Genomic DNA, 16,221 nt, shown 5'->3' with positions numbered 1-16,221 from the left:
TCTGCTGCGTTTTGATTGCATATTATGTTTCATTAATGTGACAAATTTTCAGATACAAGAAACGCGAGTTCCTGATACAAACAACAGCATTATGTCGGCACCAATGATGGATTTTTTCTCAGCGGAGGTCCAGAGGATTCACTCAGCTATTTATATAATTAGAACAGACCTAAATCTCTGTTTAAGTATGCTGAGAGGTGACTTAGAGGTAATAAGAAGACTTTTTATGATATCTTACTGTTGATTTTCATTTGTTAAAGTTACAGATACCCAATTTCTTTTATTTTTGATGGTTTAATTTTTGTTTATTTTTTCCAGTCGAGTTCACAGCTATTAGCATTGACAGAGGATATAGCTGTTGACAGACTTCCACGCTCGTGGCTGAAAAAACATCACTCTCTTTTTAAATTCCACTCGAACCAATCTCTTTCAATGTTTATAAAACACCTTGATAAACGTGCAGAGTTGTTGGGGAAATATATAAACCACGCTGTCAGCTCTGCTACCAATATTAAAGTACCTGTCCCATCATCGAGTGTAATAAAAGTAAGTTAAATTAAAAAACCTTTGTATTTGAGTTCAAGAGACATCTAAATTTCCTGGTTTGCAACATAATAACTATTTTTTTTTAAATTCATGACTCTTAAAACGGGTCTACAAATAAAGAAAGTCATTTTTCGAATAAAGTAGTATTTTTATTAAGTAACTACAGTTTATACTTTCAGTCAAAGATTTTTATTAATTTATTAGAATTTATTACTGGAGACTGACACTTTAAATAGAAAAAAAATCCTTTTTAGCACAAAATAATACTTTTATCAAGTTTAGACCTTTAATCCAACATTTGCCATCAATCTTCAGGACCATGAATCTGCCAGCAGCAGATGTTCATCAGCAACCCAAACATTGTTTGCATACAACTTGGCAGCTTTTACACGACCAGATCTATTTCTACAGAGTTTGCTTTTCTCCACTGCAAGGGCAAAGTTTCAGGATTCACACAAATGCACATTTTCCAAAGAAGTCAGTAGTATACAATGTGTATAAAACTAAAATATGTTTAACAGCATAATTGGAGCTAGCAGTAGTTGTACTTGTAAACGAATTTTAATCCAGCCTATGTTTTTGTCTTTAAAAGTCAAGACCCTACTAGAAACACTAGGTCTTTTTGAATACCAATGTTTGTGTCTTCCCTCAATACCTATTCCTAATGGTTTAATGAAACTAATTTGTTGTTTTTTTTAATAATTGTTGTGTTCAGTTCATCTTTACCACAACTGTACTGATACCTGTGGATGGGAAGTTACAAACACCTGGAGATTTTGAAACAGTTTTCATTGAAGGGCTTTACTTACACAAGGCAATGTACAACAAAAAGACGGGCATTTTGCAAGAAAGCAAAATGCTCCGTAAATACAAAATGCCTTTGCTAAAACTCACGGCTGAAAAAAAATCAATCCATAGAAGGTAAAATATTAAAAAATACAGTTTGAATTATTGAATGTAATTTTTTTCTTATCCTGACTAAAACTCATGTTGCTATCGAGATATACTCGCCATTTTTATGTTTGTTTGTTGCTCTAAGTGAAACTTTTCACAATATATTTATATTTAATTTTGTTTACTTTGGTTATTACTTTTGTAGATATTTAACTGCACTCATAGACACACATACAATCTGGGTTACGAGTATGAAAAACATTTTTTTAGGTCTAAGATACTAGATCAAGAAGAACAAGTCAAATATGATTGTCCAATTTGGATAAATGAAGAAGAGAACCCAAGAATGTGTTCAGCACAAGATGTGCTTACATTTGTTCAGATTCCAACAGACCAAGACCCTGAGCAGTGTTTAACCAATGGCGTTTCCATTTGTTGCAGCCTTACTAAGGAGTAATTATTCTAATTTCAAACCCTTTTCAATTTAAGCACTGTTGAAGTAGCTCTATGCAACTTGCATATGTAAATGATACTAAAACTTTTTTTTTACCTTTTGTGCCAATGTAGTTGCCTGTGTCAAGTTAAAAAAGTTTCACTGTGTAATCTTAAGTGTGTGCTGTGTTTTAAATGTACCAGTGTTGGTGTAAAAGTTCATTTTGTATTATAGCTGTAATTGGCATTTTAGATAACTGTTTAATAATTATAAAACTTTTTTTTTACCTTTTGTGCCAATGTAGTTGCCTGTGTCAAGTTAAAAAAGTTTCACTGTGTAATCTTAAGTGTGTGCTGTGTTTTAAATGTACCAGTGTTGGTGTAAAAGTTCATTTTGTATTATAGCTGTAATTGGCATTTTAGATAACTGTTTAATAATTATAATTTAGTTTCTATAATACACCAATTATATCTGTACGAGAAAAAAATTACAGCAGTAGATTGGTGGGCACCCCACACAAATGAAAAACATCAAGTTTTTAAGGTGATTTAACAGAAGAGTGACACAATTGCCTAAAATTATTTAGGTTTTTAATAACAACATATTGTTGTTGCTATGCTATAGTTTGAAGAGTGAAATCAGAAATGTAGAATTTAAACATGGGGGTATCATTTCTTTGAGTTGGTCATTCTTTGTCGAATAAATTGATCAGTTTCAAGGTAACGCTCCGCACAGTGAGTTAAACAGGTTTCTTGCCGACCAAGACTTGTTCCTACTTTGTCAACACATTTGTCCCAACATTCCATGGACAGCTTGTTTACTATAGTCTTTAATTGCATCTGGATAAATAAGATAACATTGGTTGTATATGTAATTTAGGTTGAACAACGTATTATTAGTAAAATAGCAATTTAAAATAAAACTTACTTGAGCTTCCATTTTTTTCTGCTCTTCCACTAACGTTCGAGCCAATTCTGGATTGTTTTTCAACTGGTTTGCAACGTCTTCGAACATTCCAGGGTCCATAGCGTTATTTGATATTGGTTTGGAATCCTAATTAACTACGGTTTACAAAATACCAGCCACAGTTTTTTAACTCACAACTATCAACAGTACAATGTGAAATTTCATGAAATCCCACGCTTGATATCAGTGTTTCCGAACATTATTCAGCACGAACTTAAACTTTTAAAAGATCAATTACGCCCAAATTAGTTCTGTTAAGGTATAATATAATTTAAAAATATAAATTATTGTTGTTTATGTATATAAACTTGCTTTTAAACTACATTTAAATTACTTTTAAAAAAACTGCAACACTTTTTGTCACGCATCGGTAAACTGCCCCGTACGGTTTGTTTACGTTACTACGGAGTAAATTGAATTATGTGAATAGAAAGAGGTTGTTCAACAATTTGGTTAAAGCAGTTCTCGTGTTCAATGTGTTTACATAACATTAACCTACACGTTTTCGTAAACTAAAGCTTACGAACTACAGTGTTATGTGTGATAAATATTTAACACAGAACATATACGCTGATAGGCACATACGTTTTAGTCAACATTAAATTCTGGTAACTAATTAAAATTTAATAACGACAGCAGTTTTTAATAGAATCTGTATTATTTATTTCTTGCGTAGTTGTTGCTATTTTTAGTTTATTATTGGTATAACCTACAACTATATATCTACTTCAATATTATTTCAGATTTAAATTTGGAATGTCTACTTCAAAGTTGTCTATGTTCAAGGAAGTTTTACCGAAAACAGGACAACTTTATCAAGAAGATTCCCCATCACTTGTGCTTTGTAAACCCAAGATTATGCCACTCAAGTCCATTACTCTGGAAAAGATGGAAAAAATGCAAAAAGCCGCTCAGGAAGCATTGCAGAAGCAACAAAAAGAGATGGAAAACAAAAGCGAGAGTTAAACTAACTTAAATATAACACAAACTTATTACTGTACTATTTATATATTAAATAAAACTCTTCACTGTTGTCATGGATTCTACAAACTCCCCATTTACATTATTGGGAAAGCAAATGATCACGCCTTCCCCAAAAACTAATAAGCAGCGTAACTCGTATCGAACTAAGTCTTCCATGTCGGAAGCTGACGAGACGCTTTTCGGGGTTCCTACACGATATGCGCAACAAGTTGAGACCAAACGTCCCAGCAGCGGCAAACAGTGGGACCCGCCGTGGGTAACAAGCCCAACAAAGAAAGGAGCTCCGCTGCTATGGACCCCATTTGATTACAAGGGGTTTGACGGTAAGGCTTAATTTCAAACTGTTTCATGTATTCACTATCCAGTATGTCACGTTTCAACTTAAACAGCAACCTTTGGTTTTTCTCCACACAATTTCTATTTTACATTCTTTGAAAGTGTGAAGTCCTATACTGACAAGTAATAACATATGCTTTAAAGTACAAATTTTCATTATATTTAATTTAATGTCTATTTATCACAGACTCCTTATCACCAGAAGGAAATGAGAACACACGCTCTAACACTAAACCAAGAACTCCACGTTCTGCTCGTACACCGAACAAGTACAGGTCCGTATAGAAACCCAACTTTGGTCTAAATCCCAGTTTCCCTAATGGGCTTGAGCATAAGATGATATGACCACATTTTTCCCATTTAAAAAAAAAAATTTTTTGCAATTTAATTGTTTTTTTCTCTCATATGAAAAAAAGCCTTTTTGTAAATCTACATTTTCTACTCCAGGTTAAAAAAGCACACACCTACTTATGTGGATGAAACATTATTTGGTTCAAGGCTTAAAGATCCATCATTTCAAGTCCCATGGAGTGGCAGCAACAACAGTAATAACAATGAGTCAAAAGATATATCGTGGTCGCCCGATATGAAAAATTTAACACCTAGACCTGGAGAAATCATTCGTCCAGTTTGTCCACTGGTACTTCTTTTGTTTTTTGCTGTATTTCTATAGTTAAAGCAAAAAATTACTTTAAAATATTATACAAACTTATAAACTTCAAAATTGTTAAACATTTTTATCTAAACAAACAATCATATTCTGTTTTATGTTAATAGAACACATTCTATGTGTAAACTGATAAAGTGATACATAAAATAGTATATATATATGTATTTGTTTACAATTACATTATACAAGTTGTTATAGTTCAAAATTTTATACTAAGCTGGCACCAGGTGTATGAAACACTGGTGTTATTACAACCATCTTTTCCGGCCAAGTGAGGATAAGGCGAGTTCCATACATTCATTCATATACATTGATTTCAATTCCTCCAGAGTGTATATGATGATCCTTACATCCCTCCTACTCCACGAGATGCACCAAGATCAGCTCCCGTGATCCGGGCAAGACCTGGCTCCTTGATCAAAACTCCGCAAAAGAAGTCATCGAAATATGGAGGAGTAAAACAAAAACTCGATTTTTCAGGTTTGCTTCTTTATAAGAAAAAAATTAGCTTTTATTTTGCAACTGTCATAAACATATTTTTACTTTTATATAGACATTGTTCACTTCCGAATCACTTGTGCTTGTTTTGATAGTCCTATAAAAATTGTTAATACCCATTTTTTGTGACAACAAAATAGAATATTTGCGCCTTTTTTTCTGACCCTTATCAACATTCCATATTATTTAGGCCCATAAAAAAATCTTATATGATGTTATCAATAGATTTTTCCATGTGATACTTATCTAATGACCAGTTAACTGTTTAAAAAATGTTGTATCAATAATTTTTTTATGTGATACTTACCTTTGATCACCAGTTAACTGTTAACATAAATACCCAGTCACATTTTAATTCAATTACTATATACTCAATGTACTGTATCTCCAATGAACCGTGCCACCAAACACAGATCCTGACGAGAAACAAAAAGAAGAGCTTATCCAGCGAGCATTGCGACTCGCTCAGGTGTCACGGGAGGCAGCGGAGCAGAACGAGATGCGACTTAACCTCGAAAATGCGAGAAATGATTTTACATGGAAGAGACCTTCCTCTGCTTCAACAGGTGAAACTCATTCAAAATTAAAAAATTGTCCAAAAATTTATTTTTTCACAAAAATACATGCGCGCCAACTCTTGAGCGAGCATGCGTTATTGAGTTATTCAATACATTTTAAAGAAAATTGTCTTTTTTGAAAATACCTCTGCTTTTTGCTTGATTACATATTCTGTAAATCTACTTTATTTTCAGTTCATTCTCAACGTAATAGACCAAGATCGGCCAGAATGAGCGATTTTCAAGAAAATGAGAATTTCTTATCAGCCACCGGTGTGAGGGTCCCATTATCTGCGCGATCGGACAGTGGTAGTCGCCCGAACTCAGCTAGGTAAATTATCATTCTATACTGTTGCTAGGCAGTGGAGTACTGTGTGGTCGAAACCCCCATCCCTGTAGTTTATCTAATTGTCAGCCATACATTAAAATCCATCACCCACAAAGTAACATATATGGTAACTTGTAAGCTGACACGAGGTGTTAAACCCGTGTGATAACGACTGTCGTTTTCCGGCCATGCGAGGATAAAGTAAGTTACATTCATTTATTTAAATAATATAAAAATTCAAAACAAATTTATCACAAGTTAAACACGTGGTAACCTGTAATCTCCTATGAGATAAAACATTACACCAGTGTTATAGACTGTAATTGCCCTGCTACAAGAAACAAGTTTAATCATAACTATCCATCTACTTACAGGTCGCGACCATCATCGGCACGTAGAAGTAACATGGGTGGTTCATCAACAGATCGACCATCATGGAGGCCGTGACAATTTTCTTATTATTAACAACATAAGATAAGTTGTAACATCTTATTCTATTTTATTTAGAAGGCTAAAACTGAACATTTTGGTACGTCAACCAGTCATTCCTATACTTTTTGTTCCACGATAAAAATATTTAACAGTAGTAATGTTTTGGCTTTAGATACCCTAATTCAAGAAATCTATTTTAAACTCTTTAAATCATATAATAAAAAGATTTAAATTGTTTTAAACAGGCTTAACCTTTTTAAAAGGTCAACTCAAATTATTACCCAATTTTGAGTCACAACCCAGTAGTTAGAAGTGCTTCTGCTCACTGACTACAACGCCAACAGCAGAAATAGTTTTTCTGAATTATTTTTACCCCCCATCAAAGAAAATAAATTACAGGTTTTCCACACCATGTGTTTTTATCATTTTTTTAGCTCAATGCTGTTATACAGTATATATTATGGGTTTGAGCTCCTATAGACTGTGCTTTTATTTATGCAGTTGTGCATAACAAACCTAGTAATTCAGACAAGTGTTTATGTAGTACTGGTAGTACCGATAAAGTTGAACTCCATTTCAATTCTGTTTCACCTTTTTATTTGTTTATTATCAACAATTTTATATTGCAACGCTAATTTTCGAGCTCTATAAGTGCATATACATGTGCGCAAATGGTACAAAAACTCTTCTATATTTATAAACTGAAAGATATCAAAACAATAAAATTAATTTGCGAATACAAATTTTACAGTGTATGTATGTGCTGTTGTTTTACAAAAGAATTTTAACTTTATGTTTTCACATGAGACTTTTAATATTACATCTTATTAAATTCTCACATATTTTGTCATTAGTCAAAATTGAGCAGTGATTTGAATTGATTTATTCAGTTGAGTATATTGGCTCTTTAACAACCATTTGTATAAACGTCCCATTAGTGTCACATTTATACAGTTGCTTGTATAGCTGGTGTGACGGATGGTTTTGTAGTCGACAAAGCAAGTTTAGATGACTTTGCACCAACGACGCCCCGCTTTTGTTTGCACGTCTTGCCCACTTTTTTGCTCTCAATCGTCCCCACATGGCCCACTGTTTGTTCATCCAAACTTACAACGGATTGGCTGGTCGACTGTGATTGGTTGTTTCCCGGTGATGACGTTATTGTTAAGAGCAACCGTTCCGCTTCACTTACTTCATTAGACTTGGACATTTTCTTCTTCAGTTTGTTCGTCTTTTGTGAAACAGCGCGTTCTTTCTGCTGCGGTACATCTGTATCCACAATGGTCGGCTGCAGAAATACATTGAAGTTATAACACTAGCTTTTATAGCTACTCCAATACAAGCAATTCTTACCTCATTTTGAACTACATTCGTTGAGCTTTCGCTTTCTTTTAACGCGGACTTTTTCTCCGTACAACTTGTTACGGTTGTAAATTCAGATTTTGTTGTAAGCACTTTAGTAACAGATTTTTCTTGTCCAATCTATACGTATTTTAATTTATACCAAACACTAAATAACTCCAACCAAAGAAAACTTACATTTCTGTCAGTGGCGAGTCCAATCTCTCCTTTATAATTGAGTGGGCTGGACTTTGGTTCGTCGGCGACTCTGAATTTCTCAGGTAACTTACAAGTTAGAGGGTTGCCTTGACTTAATAGCTCGTTAAGTTTACGCATTTTAAAGAATCCTTGTGGGAAGTCTGAGATGCTGTTTCCTGTTGGATAGAATATGAAGTTGAAATCGTTAACAGGAACACGTATGTCATTCCTATAAGACCATGCAGTAGGATGGGGGGAGACGGGACACCTTTAGCACATAATAACCAAATATCCTAATCGTGTTTTAAAACATCAACAACGGTCTAGTCGTTGGGATACGGTTTTAAATTTCTATGAATGTTCTTTGTTTCTTCAAAATAGGACGAGGAAATAGAATAAAAGGGTGTCCCGTCTCCCCCACCCTATACTATATATGCGTGTACTTACCTGCTTATATCTGCCACGTGCAGTTTAGCTGTATAAACCACATATAATTCACCTGTTATATCAAGGTGAGACAAATGTTTGCATCTCTTGATGTTTTGCGGTATTTGAGTGATTTGATTGTTCGCCAACTTGAAATTTTCAATCGATTTCAACCGATCTACTTTTTTAGGAATCTTCTGGATCTTATTCTCGCTGAAGTTTAGATAAGTTGCCCATTTCAGTTTGTGAATGTCTTCTGGTATTTCCGATAATTTATTGCATGATGCATCAAACCAACGAACCTGTCACGATAAATCGTATTAGGCACGATTAGAAATTGACTCAGATCTGGCATATGTCGAAACGTTTAAATAGTAGGGGAGATGGGACACCTTTTCATTTTATTTTCTCGTCATACTTGGTAGTAAACAAAGAATATTCAAGGAATTGCGAAACCGTATCCTCGCGACTTCCATTAACCGTTGTTATAATTGTTTAAAACACGATCAGAATATTTGGATACTATATTCTTAAGGTCTCCCATCTTTCCACCATACTATAATAAATTGTCGGTACAAAAAAAACAGAATTATAGCTTCACTCACGGATGAAAGAACTTCCATGTCTTCTAACAATTCTTCTAATTCGTTGCCAGAAAAATCAACTTCGTGCAAACTTGAGGATAAGGTGACGTCATTGGTCGTTTTGTTGATGCGGTTTATGCGATTGTTTTGTAATCGCAAAACCTACAAGAACAACAACTATGAAAAACTGTATATTAAGAACAGCGACAGCCAAACATTTAGTGCCATTTAACCTATATGATTGGAAAAATATGTTACACTATAATACACAATTTGCTAAAGTTTTCCGGCGAAAGGTTGCTTATTGCAATAGTTTCCAGCAAAGAAAAAGGCGAACGTCAAATTGCTTCGGGTAATCAACGCTCCCAACGATTAAAACCGCGGAGCAATTATTGGGCTAAAACCGTTTACGATACAGCTGTGTTGGTACGTGTTACACAGATCATACATGCACCAGCAGTTAGTTCCAGCATTGGAATGCATGGTTACCTTCAAACGACTCATGTGAAAGATATTTGCATCAATCTGCTCAAGCTCATTGTTCGACATGTCCAGTGTTGCAAGTACAGGTAACTGATGTAAATTTTCTGGCATTTCAGCGAGTCTGAAAGTGTTTAAGTATGATAAACGTATTTTAACTGTTGTAATGCTTAGCAAGTTAGGCAAAAAAATAAGTTTTAAAATACCGCGTTCTGCTGCTAATATTGTTCCTTTTTACGGATTATCAACACATGTATAAACAAATAGAGTAGACCGTAGAAAACATTGGAACGTATTAACCACATAAACATATACTGACAGCAAGGTACCATTCCACTTACTTGTTATGGGCAGCATTCATTGTCACTAATCTTTTCCAATTATGTAAGTTTTGCGGCAATTTTTTGATTGCGTTCTTTGACAGATTGATGTCTTTGAGCGAGTACATCGTCTCGCTTGATTCGGGAAGTGAATGCAGCTGATTATTTTCAAGGTTTAAGTTTTGCAGCAAACGTAATCTTCCGATGCTGTCAGGAAGTGACGTAATTTCAGAGGAGGATAAATCAAGGACGGTTAACAGTCGGAGCTCGTGCAAAACACGACCGGGAACTTTGCCTGTTTAAATGGTAAGTTCCGTTTTATTAATAATAACTTTATAAAACATAAAAGCGAAGTGTTCACCTTTAGGTTAGACCCGTGAATTATATTTCTTCTCGTAAGTACTATCGCCGTATAACACAAAATACTTTCTTTAATGTCAAACTACGATTAAGTCATTCTGCATTCTAAGGTTTTGGGGGGACGGGGCAACTTTAGCATAAAATCGCTAAATATTCTGATTGTGTTTTAGACAATTAACTTTACGGTCTATCGGAGTCGTTAGAAAACGGGTTTATAATTATTTTATCGTCCTTTGTTTACTTCCAATTGGAAAAAGAAAATGGAATCAGAATAGTCACATCTTCCCCCATCCCATTACATACACGTTTGAATTAGTAACAAAAAGTATATCCAGGCAAGCGATTTTATAACAAAGCCACAAGACACATCAATACGAATTTATAGATTAGTAAACCTTTGAATAAATTCCCATTTGCTTTCAACCGTTTTATTCCGCGCGGTAACGGGCCATTTCCAACTAATGTATTCAACTTGTTATTTGATAAATCCACTTCACGTAAGGACCGGAGAAATCCGAACGGTTGAGGTAAAGTTGTTAGTTGGTTGTTTCCAGCTTTTAAGATTTCCAGAGTTCCAAGTCGCCTTAGTGACGTGTTAAGTGACGTCAGTTGGTTGTTGCTGACGTCAATAAACTGCAGGGAGCTGCGGATCGCGTAATATAGAGTTAAACAAAAATGGAAACCGGATAACGGTTCGGAGTGTGTATATCAGAATATACCTTAATACAAAATTTTAAAATAAGACTTATACTTGTATAGCAAAATAAACATATATGGGGGGGGCACCATTAGCACATAATATTTAAACATTCTGACCGTGTTTTAAACTATAATTATTTGAATATTCTTTGTTTACTATCAAATGAGACGAGAAAATAGAATGAAAATGTGTCCCACCCACCCATCCCATTATACTAACTCCCTATGACATGCTGAAAATGCCAGTTTAGATTAGCCTACGCTTTGACTGACAGTATTTTAATTATATAGTCAGTAATATTTAGGATGTTAAGGAAAGCTGTACCTGAGGTTTCCAATTGTTTGTGGCAACTCTTGAATCTGGTTGTTGGCTAGACGAAAGTTTTCCAGCGATTCGATGTTTCCGATGCTATCTGGTACTTTGGCCAGTTGATTTTCCGAAAGGTTCAAATTCTCCATGGAAGGCATGTCCTCAATATCTCCGAGTGTAGATATGGCGTTCCGTGAAAGATCAACTGTGACGAGGTTGCTCATATTCGACAATGTTGGTACACTCTCTATCTGGTTCGCTGAAAGATCAATATTCTGTCGGAGAATAATATAAGTTTAAAAATTAGAACAAATCTACAGTAAAACTGTTCACTCAAAAAATTATGTGGCATTTTATACCTGTAAGCTTTTGATCTGTTTCAATTCTTCCGGAATTGTTTTAATTTGATTGCCTGCGCAGTCGAGAGTTATCAGGTCTTCCAACCGACTCATAGACTCGGGTAAAGTGGTCAACTTATTTTCTCTCAAATCCAACAAACGTAGGTTCGATAAATTGCCGAAACTGTCGGGGATTTCAGACAAAGAATTCTGACAGACATCGACAGTGATCAGTTTCTGTAACTCTCCGATGTTCTGTGGTAATTCCGTTAGCTGGTTGTTGGACAAACTTAGAGACTGTAGGCTGCAAAAATGGTTTTTAGGTGAACACCGCTTCATACGATAAAACATGTACAGTAGGGTGGGGAAAGACGAGACACCGTTAGTACATAATATCCAAATATCCTGATCGTGTTTTTAACAATTACTATCGCTCTATATATGGGAGTAGTAAATATACGGTTTTATAATTCTTTGAATGTTCTTTGTTTACTACCAAATGGGACGAGGAAATAGAATGAACAGGTGTCCCATCATGTCTCCCGCCCTACTATATATTTAACTTACTTTGTCAGAAATGACAAGTTTCTTGGTAGAGATTCGATTTCATTATGAGATGCTTCAATGCATCGAATAAGTTGTAAGCCGCTTTTTGATTTCTTCGTTTCTGGCTCCGGTAACCGATGAAGTTTGTTGCTTGAACAGTTTATTACTTTACGAATCTGGTAGACTGATTTTGGCAGAGATCTGCGAAGGAAATCGGTTGAGAAACGAAACTCATATTGAGTCGTTTAAGGCGCTTACATATTGCAACCCAAAGATGCTGGATTCGAGGCCTGCTGTTGGTATAAAGCAGGGTGGGGGAAGATGGGACACATTTAGCTCATAATATCGAAATATCTTGATTGTGTTTTAAACAATTACCAATGGTCTATGAGAGTCGTGAGGATATATTTTTATCTTTTTTTGCATTTTTTTGTTTGCCACTAAAGGGGGCGTGAAACTTATTGAAAGGATGTCCCACATTTTCCCGCCCTACGATGCCATATATTGTGCGCGTGTGGGATTTTGAGCAAGATACCTAAGTTGTCCGGCGCCGTGGTATAGTGGTTAGCGCGGCTGCTTGTAACCCAAAGGTAATGGGTTCAATGCTCGATGCTGCTACCATTGTGGGCGTATGTGTCCTTGGGCAAGACACTTAACGGCAATTGCTCCAACCCAGTGGTTACTAATGGGTATGTCTAAATTATCAGAAATACATAAGAAGAAGAGAACAAATCCAAAAAAAAAAATACCTAAGTTGCTTTGACCCAGTGTATTTACAAGTGGATAAACTAAGACACCCTGTTACAACGACTGTCGTTGCCATACAACGTAAATATAAATAAGCGCTGTTATCATTGGTTTATTCTAGAGTATAATATAGGCTTACTTCAATGCATTGTTGCCAACATCCAACATAAGGAGTGTTGGGATGGACCCGATGCTTGTGGGTAATGCACGCAGTTTGTTGTGTGCCGCCCTTATCGTGGTGAGCATCGAACATTTGTAAATATTACGTGGCAAGACGATCAACTGATTGTACGTTGCGTTTAGTTCGGTCAAGAATTCCAGAGCACATATGGAAGTTGGCAGAAAACGTAATCTGGGAAAGAATAAAAATACCCGTAATTTATTAAGTCTGTATAGTTATTTTTTTAAACGGCTATTTATAGACGTTTTTTATTTGGCATATCAGATCAGAAAAGGCAACGATTTGTAAAATAAATTACAATTACGAACTCGAAAGTTCGTCATTTGGATCCCACTCACTTATTCTTTGAACAGTTCAAAGTCTTCAAGTTCGCGAAATCCCCGATTTCTTGGTCCAAGCTTTTCAAGCGGTTATCAGACACGTCGAGTCCAATCAAATATTTTTCGCACTTTTCATATAAAAATTCGTCCTCAAACAATTCTACCGGTAATTCTTCCAAATTTAGCGCCGAAAAGTTGAGAAAAAACGCCCCATCGGTCAAATTCCTTACGTGTGCCGTTCGTTGCTCGCAAAACTCGGCTTAAAACTCTGTCAGCTTCTTTATCTCGCGATTTTGGGCTCTTTAATTTTCTTCTCCGCTGAACCGTCGCAAAATCCAACTTGGAACGTCCGGTTGGTTTTCTTAAAGGCATGATTGCAGCTGCTTGGCGAACCTATGCAATTGAAATGCCTACTCTGGTGATGGCCTTATAGTGTGTAGGCCAAAGTCAAACGAAATAAAGCCACGTTCAAAGTTAGAAATACCTAATAAGCTATCGATAATATCTAAAAACACAAAGTTAACCTTGATCGTCGTTCCGCCAAATATTATTTTAGCTGGTGTTCATTTTAAAATCGATCTTTAAAATCGGCGATCGTAAGTCGCATTTTTATAATAATTGTTCCTGCATTGAATACGTGAGAAGCCAAAAAGCCAAACAAAAACATAAATTTGTTATTCCAAGGTTAAATTGTATACGGACCTTTTAATCTATAGAACTAAACCATTTTCCGATGCCATACGGATAAAGCCACTGTTATCTTTTCAATTGAACAATTTCTTCTGAACGTGGATTTGATAGCGTGTGACAATACAAACAAAACAGCTTTCAATACTCCATTAAATACACAGTACAATTCGTCAAGATATGTTTATATGCGGCTGGGATCTGGCTGGGATCACTTCGGTTCTGTGTCTAGCTCTCGTCTTTTCACTTCGGGCAGGTATGTAGCTCATTGGACTCGCGACTAAAATAGAACTGAACAAAATCGCTCACCTCATTGTATATTTATAGCTTCTCAATCTGTTGTTCTGTTTACGTACGTGCCTGATTTCGTAACATTGTCACATCCTATGTATTACGAAAGCGATGGGTTTCTTTGCCTTGCTAATCACCCGTAAACCTTCCATACGTACCTTGTACCACGGCGACCTATGACGGATATCCTGGCCATTGTATTGAGCGCATACGGTTTCAAAACAGGTGTTGAGTTTCATATTATGTTCTAAATAATTTAGGCGTGCCCTGCGTATTCGCCGGGTAACACGAACCGTTGATAACACGAATCACCCATTATATACACTGCAAATTACGTATTACATGCGTGAACACGCCGACACACCTCATCAAATTTGATTCATTCCAAAGCTGGGGTAAAAATGTTTTCGCCGCTATAATATCTGCCCTGCTTTGTTGTCCGGCTTGTTTACTACAGTAGTATTACAATTTTTACTTACTCGACATGATTTCATATTTTAATAATCCAATACGCAATTTTACACAAAAGAAAACGGTTTTAACAGTAATACCTCTCTATACAGCTTTCAAGGCCGATTCGTTCTTAGCGACTTATCTGGAATCGTGTTGTTGACTTTTGGCTTGTCTTTTACGACTTTTACACGAACATAAAGCTGCCAAACGACATCGTTCGCCAAACTGTCTCCATGGTGAAAATCGGCCAAACCAGGTCAGAATTCTCTTTTTGCCGACGAGATTGAATCAATATTGACAAAGTTTCGGGAATATTTTACTTTCAAACAGAGCTATTGTTAAGTGTGAACGTCCTATACCAGTTACAACTTAACATTATTCTGAACACCGACCTGACGGGGTTGCGGTTTTATTGAGTGACGTGTGAAGCGATTTTAATTAGTTTTTAATATTTGATTGAAGCTACGTTTACTTTATTGCGCAATTCAACTGTTAGCTTTCGAGTACTTATGATACAAGTTTAAATAGGACCTTTCCCACTGTATATTTTGACTGCAAATATTTCATGTTGTAATATGTGGGCGAGGTTCGAGAAGTTTCTTTGCAACTTATTTATATCCACGACAGAGTCACCTCATTGCCCTTTAATATGCAATGTGCATATAATTAGCACATATGTTCGACGGCGTGGCCCTCTGGTTGCAGCGCTTGCGACATAATCTAAAGATACTTAATCAATGTCCGAAGCTTTTTTAGAGTATTCTTGATCAAGCAAGTTAAAGAAAATTATTCATACCTAAAGCCTAGTAATGAGTTGTTCGTAATGCCAGCTGTGCAAAAACATTTCGCACACGAAGTGTATGTGAGAGCAGAAACCTGTTAACGACTGTCGTTGGTCCGCCACGCGCGCGTAACATTTTTTCGTGTGCTTTCGCCACAAGCATTTCATGTAGTAATATACGGTGAGGTGGGAAAAATGGGACACCCTTTTATTGCTTTTTCGTCTCATGTGGAAGTAGAACATTCAAAGAATTATAAAACCATATCCTTACGACTCCCATAAACGGATGTTAATTGGTTAAAATACAATCAGGAAATTTAAATATTATCTGCTAAAGATGTCCCGTCTTCCCCCACCCTACAATATTCATTTTCTTAACCCTTCGCATTACCCAAATACTAACATGATTGAATCTCAACATTTAATAAATGTACAAAATGTGGATACTGACAGTATGTCAGATATTGTAGTAATGGATCTGTTTGTCAATATAAAGTTACATGTTCAATGAAAAT

The 16,221-nt window shown here is 35.8% G+C and overlaps 4 protein-coding genes and 1 long non-coding RNA gene across 6 annotated transcripts in view; 3 read left to right on the top strand and 2 right to left on the bottom strand.

Moving 5' to 3' along the window:
- Positions 1–2,360, top strand: part of LOC100175239 (dynein heavy chain domain-containing protein 1-like) — a 51,986-nt gene extending 49,626 nt beyond the window's left edge. Inside the window, exons 94-98 of the mRNA XM_018811758.2 lie at positions 53–208; positions 319–546; positions 862–1,023; positions 1,262–1,467; positions 1,711–2,360. Of these exons, the coding sequence (XP_018667303.2) occupies positions 53–208; positions 319–546; positions 862–1,023; positions 1,262–1,467; positions 1,711–1,897 (939 nt within the window). The 3' untranslated portion in view covers positions 1,898–2,360. The remainder of the gene's footprint in view (positions 1–52; positions 209–318; positions 547–861; positions 1,024–1,261; positions 1,468–1,710) is intronic.
- On the bottom strand, positions 2,249–3,065 carry LOC100176837 (mitochondrial import inner membrane translocase subunit TIM8). The gene is made up of 2 exons (XM_002128557.4): positions 2,801–3,065; positions 2,249–2,712 (listed from the first exon to the last, which is right to left on the bottom strand). Exons 1-2 carry the CDS (start codon positions 2,897–2,899, stop codon positions 2,542–2,544), a joined length of 270 nt encoding a protein of 89 aa, XP_002128593.1. The 5' UTR covers positions 2,900–3,065; the 3' UTR covers positions 2,249–2,541.
- Positions 3,066–3,580: 515 nt separating this feature from the next.
- LOC100179159 lies at positions 3,581–7,489 on the top strand. The gene is made up of 7 exons (XM_002128921.5): positions 3,581–4,146; positions 4,347–4,434; positions 4,607–4,799; positions 5,159–5,309; positions 5,741–5,893; positions 6,080–6,215; positions 6,587–7,489. The coding sequence occupies exons 1-7, from the start codon at positions 3,876–3,878 to the stop codon at positions 6,657–6,659; spliced, it is 1,065 nt and encodes a 354-aa protein (XP_002128957.1). The 5' UTR covers positions 3,581–3,875; the 3' UTR covers positions 6,660–7,489.
- Positions 7,251–14,101, bottom strand: LOC100179910 (leucine-rich repeat protein SHOC-2-like). 2 transcript variants are annotated; one of them, XM_018811805.2, is made up of 13 exons: positions 13,513–14,082; positions 13,133–13,345; positions 12,268–12,447; positions 11,722–12,004; positions 11,378–11,637; positions 10,749–10,996; positions 10,015–10,288; positions 9,683–9,797; positions 9,215–9,355; positions 8,683–8,911; positions 8,184–8,359; positions 7,998–8,126; positions 7,251–7,932 (listed from the first exon to the last, which is right to left on the bottom strand). In XM_018811805.2, exons 2-13 carry the CDS (start codon positions 13,237–13,239, stop codon positions 7,591–7,593), a joined length of 2,484 nt encoding a protein of 827 aa, XP_018667350.1. In that variant the 5' UTR covers positions 13,240–13,345; positions 13,513–14,082; the 3' UTR covers positions 7,251–7,590. The 2 variants fall into 2 exon arrangements, with proteins under 2 accessions (XP_018667350.1, XP_026690202.1); XM_026834401.1 differs by lacking the exon at positions 7,998–8,126 and having other exon boundaries at positions 13,513–14,101.
- LOC113474221 lies at positions 10,244–16,205 on the top strand. Its single transcript, XR_003395878.1, has 2 exons — positions 10,244–10,299; positions 15,036–16,205. It is a non-coding gene; the product is annotated as an uncharacterized LOC113474221 (long non-coding RNA).
- The last annotated feature ends 16 nt before the right edge of the window (positions 16,206–16,221 follow it).

The sequence above is a fragment of the Ciona intestinalis genome, chromosome 4, assembly GCF_000224145.3.
Source record: "Ciona intestinalis chromosome 4, KH, whole genome shotgun sequence".
Taxonomy (NCBI): Eukaryota; Metazoa; Chordata; class Ascidiacea; order Phlebobranchia; family Cionidae; genus Ciona; species Ciona intestinalis.
The sequence above is the reverse complement of the archived record's forward strand: the minus strand, read 5'-3'. Positions and strand labels throughout refer to the sequence as shown.

What these genes read in the sequence shown, in the direction of transcription:
- LOC100176837 (XM_002128557.4), bottom strand. Translation starts at nt 2,899, where the DNA reads ATGGACCCTGGAATGTTCGAAGACGTTGCAAACCAGTTGAAAAACAAT. An exon ending in AGAAAAAAATGGAAGCTCAA is followed by an intron (nt 2,713 to 2,800) that starts GTAAGTTTTATT and finishes TTATTTATCCAG; the next exon opens with ATGCAATTAAAGACTATAGT.
- LOC100179159 (XM_002128921.5), top strand. Translation starts at nt 3,876, where the DNA reads ATGGATTCTACAAACTCCCCATTTACATTATTGGGAAAGCAAATGATC. An exon ending in CGTACACCGAACAAGTACAG is followed by an intron (nt 4,435 to 4,606) that starts GTCCGTATAGAA and finishes TTTCTACTCCAG; the next exon opens with GTTAAAAAAGCACACACCTA. An exon ending in ACAAAAACTCGATTTTTCAG is followed by an intron (nt 5,310 to 5,740) that starts GTTTGCTTCTTT and finishes CACCAAACACAG; the next exon opens with ATCCTGACGAGAAACAAAAA.
- LOC100179910 (XM_018811805.2), bottom strand. Translation starts at nt 13,239, where the DNA reads ATGCTCACCACGATAAGGGCGGCACACAACAAACTGCGTGCATTACCC. An exon ending in CAAACAATTGGAAACCTCAG is followed by an intron (nt 10,997 to 11,377) that starts GTACAGCTTTCC and finishes CGCGATCCGCAG; the next exon opens with CTCCCTGCAGTTTATTGACG. An exon ending in AAATGGGAATTTATTCAAAG is followed by an intron (nt 10,289 to 10,748) that starts GTTTACTAATCT and finishes CCATTTAAACAG; the next exon opens with GCAAAGTTCCCGGTCGTGTT.